This window comes from Montipora foliosa, chromosome 14 (assembly GCF_036669935.1).
Source record: "Montipora foliosa isolate CH-2021 chromosome 14, ASM3666993v2, whole genome shotgun sequence".
In the NCBI taxonomy this organism is placed as follows: domain Eukaryota; kingdom Metazoa; phylum Cnidaria; class Anthozoa; order Scleractinia; family Acroporidae; genus Montipora; species Montipora foliosa.
The window spans coordinates 11640315-11650714 of record NC_090882.1 but is presented as its reverse complement, the minus strand read 5'-3'; the positions used below and the strand labels follow the sequence as shown (position 1 = coordinate 11650714).

The 10400-nt window shown below is 36.8% G+C and overlaps 1 protein-coding gene across 1 annotated transcript; it reads right to left on the bottom strand.

The window, feature by feature from the left end:
* Positions 1-377: 377 nt before the first annotated feature.
* LOC137985158 (protein FAM133B-like) lies at positions 378-7433 on the bottom strand. Its single transcript, XM_068832663.1, has 8 exons — positions 7368-7433; positions 6070-6164; positions 5193-5271; positions 4994-5077; positions 4407-4439; positions 2828-2896; positions 1118-1250; positions 378-525 (listed from the first exon to the last, which is right to left on the bottom strand). Exons 1-7 carry the CDS (start codon positions 7389-7391, stop codon positions 1119-1121), a joined length of 516 nt encoding a protein of 171 aa, XP_068688764.1. The 5' UTR covers positions 7392-7433; the 3' UTR covers positions 378-525; position 1118.
* Between the last annotated feature and the right edge of the window lie 2967 nt (positions 7434-10400).

The following is a 10400-nucleotide window of genomic DNA, read 5'->3' as shown; positions in this document are numbered from 1 at the left end:
CCAACATTGAACAACACAAAAAGAATGGTATGGAGGCAAAACATTTGTCAAGTTACATTAATATTTTTTTTAATGGACATCATCATTGCCAAAGCTCACTGATCGTGTATCTGCTTACTGAATCATCAACATCAATCCAATTTTGATCCAGGTTTATCCCCGTAAACGGGGGTGACCGGATTTATTCCACTTTGTCAGTGTCAGTGAGTGTCAGTGTCTATGAAATTGGTATGTTATCAAAAGAACAAAATACAGCTATTAAAAGTAAAAGGCATTTATCCCCTGTATTTCAAGAGCTTAACTGTACAAGTCATTGGTCTTTTGATACAAAATGTTGTTTTAGGGCAATAGAGATTTAATAGATCCATTTAAAAGTCCTGGAAGTGAATAACAGAGATTTACTAACAGAAAATAAAACATAACTGTTTCAGACTGTTCCCTCTGGCATGGGATGTACACAGTAACTTACAAAAGAGGCTTTCACATGACAACTGTTAGGTTCTTGTATATCATACTTTAAGCATCCTATGTACATGTACAAAGAGTGAAAGGACATTAAACAATTAAAATTTTGATTAAATGACAACGACCCATAACTTATGTTATCTCATAAAATTGTTGGAGAAGTTTGTCTGCTTTCTTTTCCCTGTTAACCCATGATCACACAATCACATAACATAACTATATGAGGGTGACAGACTAACAGAAAGGCAGTAACAAGGTCAAATCCACCACAATGGAACCTGATAAAAATACAACAAACTGTAATCTCATTGCAGAAGTGATAGAAACTGTACAATATCTCCAGGAGATCTGTATGGTGTATTCAATCACAAGCTGTAGGAGAGCCACACCCTAACCAATATTATTTTGTCCATCACCTAATACCCCTTAAAGTTTCTTTACAACAATCTAAAAGGAAAGAACTGAGCAATCTTATATTGACAGCTGTATCACTCTTTCATTCCAAGTTGCATCCGATCATTTATAGGCTTGCACTTCAAAAGCATGCATATGGGATAATAATTATTATGATGTCCATCTCGTCGTATTGTATCTGTTGAGGAGAGTAACTTTCTTTTTTTTTATTAAAATAATATAAAAAACTTATACTTGCCTTATGAAGAGGATGCTGAGTCGTTATAACTTGCTTTATGTTTCCTCTTTTTTCTTTTTCTTCTGGGTTCCTCTGCATTGTGTTCACTTTCCATAAGCTTCCTTTTCTTTCCTTTCTTACTCTTTCGCCTTTTCTGTTTTTTTTTTTAATTGAAAGGGCATTACATTGGCATTGCAACAATACAATTTCATCACTACTAAAACACTCCCTTGAAACTTTAAGAAAGAAATCATAGGTTACCATAGATGACAAGAGCACAGGTGGCCATGAGCCATGGGTTTGGCTTTGCTTTCACAAGTTTTAGTCCAAAGAAATAAGTCCGCATTATTTCAGGAATAAGCATCAATGTTGTTCTTACTTCAATCTTAAAAGAGGGCAATTCTGTCCTCCGTTTCATGGGTTATTCCCTGACAAAGTCCTTCTCAAAAGTCAGTTAATCAATAAATGCTTTCCCAGCAAAGTTGTCTTTGTCAGTAAGCCACTTTTACTACTGGTACAAATATGTTGAAAGATGTCCTGCAAAACATAGGTGATAATGGCCCCAAAAGATGACAAAAAACAACTTTGTACAACATTAAACATGGTAAATAGGACATAACAGAGTCTAACACAGAACTTGAACCATCTGTGAAACAAAAGAGGCCAATTTCAAATACTAGAGAACACTCTTAAAGCAGAAACTAGAGGGAAAAAAAAGTAAATAATAACACCAAAAAGTTTACATAATCACAACAGCAACTGAGCAAGTGCAAAAGATTTAATTTTTTCATACAATATCTTAAACTTAAAGCAACAAAAAAAGTTGAATTTTTGGTATAGAGCAAAGCAAAGCACACCAAAGATAATCAGTAGTTAGGCTCTCTTTTTCATTTTTTTATATATTTTTTATTTAACCAGTTTTAGCACTTGGACTCCTTCAATTTGACTACTGTCTGTTTTTGCTGTTATGTGGTCTCATCAATCAGTAGTCCATTCAGAAGATTACGCCAAGCCGACCACATTGCTGAAGGAAAGGCCAGACCACAACACCGGGAACTACATGCCCTACTCCTTTCAACTAGTCTGTGGGATCTTTAACGTCCCACAGAGTTTATGAACATTGAGGGGTTGTGAGACAGGGCCTACGGATTTTTAAGTCCTTATCCGAGAAGACTTGAAAGTCTAACCATTTGTGGGTGTAATTACAAAGGAAGCACTTTCTCCTCGATTATTTTAAGACCCTGAGTGTTGGTCTGGCCGGAGTCGAACTCATGACCTCCCGCATGGCAGTCCGATGCTCAACCAACTGAGCCACCGGTACGCGGTGAAAGCAACCAGCGTTTAACGCTGATTGCTTTGTCTGTCCTCTAATTAAATTTTCTTACAAGTTATTTCCCCACCACAAAGAAGGTTTGCAGGCTGTTAATCCTGAGTCCCTGGACGGGTTTATGTATGGTCAGAAGCTCATAACGTTGAAGCGTTTAACGCTGGTTCAGAGCAGGGTTTTTAAAAATTTTGTAAGTTGGATGTAACATAACTCACGCATTTTCATGCGTGTGCAGCTTTGATCTTCTTTTTGTCCATATTTGAGCATAAAATTGGATCCTAATATCCCAGCTTTGTTGCAAGGAAAAGAGTTGCAAGTAACATGCTTCAAGGTCATCATGCTTCTGGTATGACTAAAAGTGAAGTAACTCTCAGATCCAAGCCCAAAACAAACTTATACAATACCTTTCGCTTTTCTTCAGAATCACTGTTGTCAGAGGTAGATGTAGATGATGATGACGAGGAAGAATGCCGCTTGAAATCAAACAAACAGCAGCCATATTTTATTTAGTTCAGGGAAGGAACCTCAATCCAATAATCAATGTTTCAAATCTTGTTATCACTCAATTATTATTGATAGAGGTTGTGATAGGAAGAATTATGCAGATAGAAAAGGTACTATCTGATGAGGCAAAAGGCCAAGGCAGATATCACTGTCTAAGATCAGCCTATATCTTATTGGGGATAACATCATTGAAAGCAGCATTATTATGTATTACTCCTTCAAAATACTTTCAGACCTCTTGTATGAATTTTTTGCTAGAAACATAATGACAGCTCTTGAGAGAAGCACTTTAGTTTGTTCCCCTATGGAAACATTGAAAATTAGAGGGAAAGAATATTAACTAGACTAAGTATAATATAATTTATAATAACAACTAATGTTTACATGTATACATAGCATGTTAGAAGAGATGCTAGAATACAAATTAGTGTTTTTGAGCTTGCTTGCATTTGCCACAGCCAAGGATAAAATACCTTTACACAATAAAAAATGCTCCCTCTCTCCAAAACTTTAGAAATGAGCTTAAAGATTATTTGCTTACATCTGAAGCCTGAGAATGACTTCCTGTTTAGCTGTAGTAGTACGGTGTCATTGTTTTGCTTTGTTTCATCTTTTTACTTTCTACCTCAAACTTATTAATAAATAATCTGATAATTTTTTTACAGTCTATTTTATTTTATTTCTTGGTTTCCACACTGTAGTCTGTCATGTCTGCCTCCTACTTAAACTTAAATATTTATACTAATATCTTGTACATGTATTAAATGCTAGATTAAGTGTGTGAACAGTATTAAGCCTGTGGGTTTTCACTAACAAACCCCCAGATTTCTGTATAAAATTATACTGTATTATTGATTTGTATTGTTCTACGAACTCATGGAAATAGAGAAACCTATGAAACTATGCTTACTTATGTTGCTTATCTAACTATGATGATCTCTGTAACTTCCACTTTATTTCCCTTCAGCAGTTCAATAATCTATTACAAGAACTTTCAGACACAAAAATCATCTTGAATGCAAGTATCAAGTATCATAATAATATTTCTCATTTTATCACTGTTGTGAATCACTAAAAGCTCTTATTTTCTTGCATGTTGCAGTCTGCTTTAGTCTTCCTTTTTGCCCATTTTGAAATTGTAGTTGTGCTCTCCTCCTTTGTTTTCTAACTTTGAATTGTCAACAAGACAAACAATTCCCACAGATGCCGACTGTTAGTAAATAATCAAGCTCTTCCTCATACAACAACTGCTGTTGGCAACCAATTTCTAGGTAGCATTCTGATGTTGCTTCCTGAAGTCACAGATTTTGCAACATGGTGTGCTAAGCAACTCTTTTGATAAGCAGGTGTTATCTTAAGATATTGTGACCTCAGGGTGGGAATGTGAATCTAACAAAACCTAATAACTGTGTTTGTGTTTCCATAATGTATTTTATCACTATAAGTGGCTTTATAATGCAAATAACAACAATATCTCACCCTCCTTTTCTTTTTCTTGCTTGACTTCTTTTTCTGAAGAAAGACATAATTGAGATTTAAGTTTACAAATATCTGCTAAGAATAAATATTACCATTAAACTTCAACTTAGAGAAGAAGAAAATTGCTGGAGCTGTGCAAAATATAATTTTAAACAAACCCCATGTATCAGCATTCACACGACAGCTTCCTTACGCAAAACCAGTTAATCCATTCATATCTAAAGCATCCCCAATCCACGAGTAAAATCATTTTGTGTTAGCCAGAATAAAATCTATGTCTCATATGCAGCATTCAGGTAGGGAAGGGTTAATAAATGTTATTTTTAAGAGCGTGATGATAAACAAAATAAGATAAGATGGTTTTCTATTCTTCACAACATCAAGTACATAGCTTGACTCTGGAGGTGACCTTCACTCAGATTATCACAACATTACACACAACAACAGTCCTTCCAAGGATGGCACTTACCCGAACAATCAAGTGGAATCAAGATAAATTACATGTTTCTACATATTACTTCTGAGAGGAAAAAAGTAACTATTAAGTAATGCTTAAAAAAAATAATTTATTTTGAAAAACATGGTACCTCTTTCTTTGGTGTTTTAGATGAACTTTCTGATGATGCACCAAGTATTTTTTCTCTGTTTTTCTTCAGCTCGTTTCTGAATTTCTATAGATAAAAATTACATAGAAAACTGAGATGAAAGCTAGTATTTCTGTCCCAGTTTTGTACTTTCCCTTGAAGGTTTTGATAAGTGTTGCACATAATAAAGAATGTTTGGGACCTCATTTAAATGTTCTTCAAATGCAGCCAGTGTTTCTGAGCCTGTCTTCTTTTTGTCCATCATTTCTTTCACTTCCTCTCTGCAAATAACATGTTACATAATTTACCGTAATGTAACGTAATTAAAAGCCGTTTAACAAATAACAAAGGGAAGCAACCATTGGTGGCATCAGTGTTAGTTTTTAACCTGCAACATTACAGTAGCATTGCGCTAGTAACCAACTTTCTTTCCATAGCTACAGTCAGCAGTCATCCCAATCATGCATTCAGCACAAATTATGAAGGTTAATGTAGTTCCTTGTGAAGTTTAAGCAGAGTGTTTTTGCGTGCCAGCTTCAGTTTTTTGCATTCAATACCCGCCCCCAAAATTTATTCTTTCCTAAAATTTGTTCTTTTGTAATGGATTATAAGATAATTACAGTCCATTTTAGTTGTTTAGGGTTAAGAATAAAGACATTAAAAGTGATAAATTATTACCTTCCATCAGGTAAGGTCAGGACAGGTACAAAAGTCAGATCGGATGAACTCAGATCGCTCACTTCAGATCGAGTGAAAAAGGGTTTTGTAAGTCACAACTATTTTAATTTGATGTTTGCCCTGATTTCACCAAGGTTAGCTTAAAGATTAGGGCTAGGGTGATTTCTCGAGGCCTTATCATTTTTTTATATATTCATCTGAGGTGAGCTATCTAATTTGATCTGGTCGGACTTTTATACCTGCCTTATCCAAGCTCTGTGAATGTAACATGAAGTGAAGGCTAACCCTAACCCTGCTCCCCTTCCCAATCTGCCACAACTTCCCCACAAACAAGACAAAAAAGGTCAAATGCCTGGGCTATGTTGTGGGGAGGGGTGAAGTATGGTCAAGACATCACTCACAGTGTTGGCCTGTTTCTGTTAAGGTAATCCCTTATTGTTGGCCCTGATGCAACAGGACCTCGTGCCCGTGCCATTGCAACAGGATTCATGTATGCCTAAAAAAAAAAAAAAGGTACTGGTTAGTCAGAAGAAAAAAATGTCTGTTTGTACTAGGGAGGTCTTTGTAAGGATGATCTACTTCAGTGTGTGAGACCAATGAAAGATAGATATCTTTGCGTGAAGGTGACTGTTATAATAATAATAATAATAATAATTAATATTATTATAATGAATTGTGAAGCTGTAGCGAGATCTTTGATGTGACCTCGTTCATCCAATACTTTTTCTATTATTGGAGGAATTTGATTGTGCTCTCATGATAAGATGGCCATGTTGGTGTCAAAACAATAGAAATAGGTACATGTAGCTTACGTTTTGCATCATAAGAGACTTTTTCGCTATTCTTTCCACCAACATGGCTGCCGTGACATCAGGTGCAGTCAAAGAATTGAAATTTAGTGTTTAAAATATAAGAGTAACCAGGGTTTAAACTCATTCTAGATGAAAACATGTCCTCTGATTTAAAATTTCTTAAAACGTAAGCTTTCGGACTCCAGGATAATATTGCCTTTGAGAGCTTCTTTGTGTACTTAATTTAATCAAAGGCTAATAGACCATTTATCTCAATATCGCCATAGCACATTTACCATCATCTGTCTACCCTTACCAACTAATATATAAAGAAAAGACTAATCCTCCTTGAATTTCACCTGGCTTTAAGGTTACTGTCAACCTCCAGGTGTGTCTTTCGGAAAATCAATCTTATTCGTGTTGTAAAAAATAGAAAAGGTTGCTGTTATTCATCGTGCTGAAGTACAATAAGAATAAAGTATTCTCGTTTGTCTCACGGTGTGGTCACTTGTGATGTAGGTCGCGATCTACATCACAAGTGATCACATCGTGAGACAAACGAGAATACTTTATTCTTATTCGTGTTGTTTTTAAAGAAACCCAACGAAACTATATTAGTATATACCACTGGAAAGGTAATAAAATGTAGTATTTGAAAATGCCTTTAACTTTCCCCTTATTATTTTAGAAAGCGAAACTGATCTTATTAACAAAAAAAAAAGCGAACAGGATAGAGCGATTTTCCGAAAGACACCAAGGCAGCTGCTGCAGTAACCTTAATTAAAGAATGAGAGGTTAAATTTATTTTGCTGACTCAAATGGAACACCAGCATGAAAAAGCAAATATTGCAACATTGTATCACAAAGAAACTTTTAATAGCTACTGTAAAATGAAAATTCATTCTTACCACTCGATTGTCTCGTTTCCCCATAATGTCTCCAACAGCCTTATCAATCTTCGTAGTAGTATATATAATTTTCTTTGTGCTTTAACAGAGAACCGCTGGACAAGTTGAAATGCGACGTCCTGGAGTTTTAGGGCCGCGCGCAAGCTGGGCACTAGTATGGCGCGTAAAGCCTGAATCACGACTGTTTTCTGATTTTTGTTACGTCAGCGTGACCAAATCTGTAAAATTAACTGCTACTTTTCTCGCGTTCCTTCGATACTTATTTTTATTTCGCTCGGTTCTAACCACACACAAGGAAAGGTAACTGGCCGTGTAGCACTTATATTAAACAGAGTTAACTGAATAGAGTGTAATGTGAAGTGCTAGATTTCAATCCCATATGAACCATGTGAGCGTTAGCCCTACTGATGGAAATGGGCCCACACAAGGGCAGAGAAAAACTCTGACCAGGGTGGTTCCCACGGCCTGCTCCCGTCTGACCTTGTAGCTCAGTCGGTAGAGCGGCGGAGATCTAACCCGAAGGTCGTGGGTTCAATTCCCACCCTGGTCAGAGTTTTTCTCTGCCCTTGTGTGGGCCCATTTCCATCAGTAGGGCTAACGCTCACATGGCTCATATGGGATTGAAATCTAGCACTTCACATTACACTCTATTCAGTTAACTCTGTCTAACCACACACAGTTCCTTTCAAAGACCCTTAATTTTGTCTAAATCTGTCACAGCTAATCAAATTACAAAATATTGGCAAAAACGTCTGACGGACCTTGGCTTTTTACCACTTCAGAATGTCACGCAATACCATTTCCATAATGTGGCAAGGAATAAGTATAAATCTTAAGGAATTTAGGTCAAAAATAAGAATATATCGATCTGCCTGTCATTAGATGAGATGCTGCCATGGTAACGGCCATAATCCAAAAATTGACACCCAAAAAATAAGCCTTATTATATCGGTACCCATACTGGTAAATCTCTACAGGGAAAACTTTAAGAGAAATTAACAAGGTTTCCTTTTGTAACTCGTGCCCTGTAGTGAGGTTATTCGCAAATACTCTAGGGAGCCACCTTAAATATCAAAGAATAAGAATGGTCATTTCATGTAGTTTTTCTATTTTGCTTATTATCTTAACGTTGACATTAACTAATACCTAATTGTACAGCTGTATCGAATGAGTATTCTGATGAGCAACGAGCGCATTTATGACTGATTTCTTCTTATGACTCGATTATGAAAGCAACTATATCTGCACTGGTGATACAGGTGATTGCTTTTTTCAAAATCAGCAGGGGTTGTTTCTCCGCGGTAGCGCAGCTCCAAAGCACCTCACTGAATTATTCACATAAATACGCTATGTTCCAAGCTTTCGGTTCTGTATACGTGATCCATCTGGTACCCCTCAAAGTTAATAGAAAACTTAAGATAAATTATTCCGACTGCGGCAGGTGCAAAACACAGGTCTCTGTTTTACCAATACAGAAACAAACCTAAACATTCATTAAGCTAACCTTAGGCCAAATTAGACCTAAACAAGAGTTTTTAGGTCTAAGGTTAGCTTTAATGAATGTTTAGGTTTGTTTCTGCATTAGTAAAACAGAGACCTGTGTTTTGTACCTGCCCTTCCGACTGTGTGAATGGGATCCGCATGTGATTTTGGATGTTGCAATGTGGTTATGGAACGTTCGGTGCTACGCGTGGTTCCTGCTTTTCACGTTGTTTTAGAGCTTTCTTGTTTGTTTTCTGTTGAGGAATATTTCTTCTACTTAAAGGACGCCTTCCGGGCGAAGCTTATCAGTTTCGAAGTAACTGGCCGCCGATGAGCGTCCCTAAACCCGTCTCCGTCACGGTATTAGAGAGTTTTAGATTCTACGACGAGGACGAGAACGAGTACGAGTTTTGACAGCCCGTTTATATCGAAAATACTAAGGAAACTTATAACCCGTACGCTTAATCTTACTCTTTGTTAGCAGTATAGGTTGCTCAGTTATTCTTATTGCTGGTAACTGAGCCTTTTTGCTCATCAAAAAATGCCAAAATTGCTACCGTGTTGTTGACTTGTTTTGATTCGACGACATTTGTGCAAAATCTCGTACTAAAATGACGACGGTATCACGTTTTTCCCGCCAAAATGACGCTGGTTTGCGCGCGCTCACTGTTGTCTTATGAGAAAATCTCGTACTCGTAGTCGTTCTCGTACTAGAATCTAAAGCTCTCTATTCTTCAGCTTCCCGCAGGGTATTGACGAGTGTCGAGTTGACCTGTAAAACTGATGACTCATCTTAAGAATCGAGATGAGCAAAAATGGGTCTCGAAGCAAAGAATCTTCGTTTCAATCATAAAAATGTTTATGAAAAAACTATTGTTTAAGGTTGTCTCAATATTGGTCCACCCCAAAAAGGGACATATCACAGGTTTTAGGTTTTTAAGGTTTGTCCCCGAAATTAATTGTTATCCAACTTCCGCTTGCTTGCTTTACAGAAACAAATAACTGCAATGATCTCATGATGTAACAGAAAAGATTTTTTCTCAGTGTTGGGAGTCCTTAATTCCCATAGTCACGAAGTTGTTGCAAGCGTGAACAAAAACATAGTAAATTATTCAACAATATTTAGTGGATAATACCCAATCAAAAACTTGCCCAACGTCGGTGAAACCTTTGTTTATCAAATGGTTTCAAATTAAAACCACGCACTACAGAGTCTAATGTAAAATTGAAAGAGATTGACTTCACAAGGTACAAAGTTAATGTTTCTGAGCAAAAAAGCCGTGATGGTTTGGGGAAACGAATTATCACGACGCGGCGAATTTCAGGCAAGTTTTCGCGTCGAAAGCTTTGCATCAGGCAACAGTAGTAGTGACGGGGAAACACAATCACAAAGGTTGTCTGGTACAAGACAAAAACATAGAAGAAAAACATTTCAGGAGCTTGTGAATGAAATGAGTACCAGCACAAGAAAACTTGAGGAAGAAACATCAGGGCTTTTGCGTGACTTGGTAAGAACAACGAGAACTCAGTTTAGGCCGCTAATCATGGTAT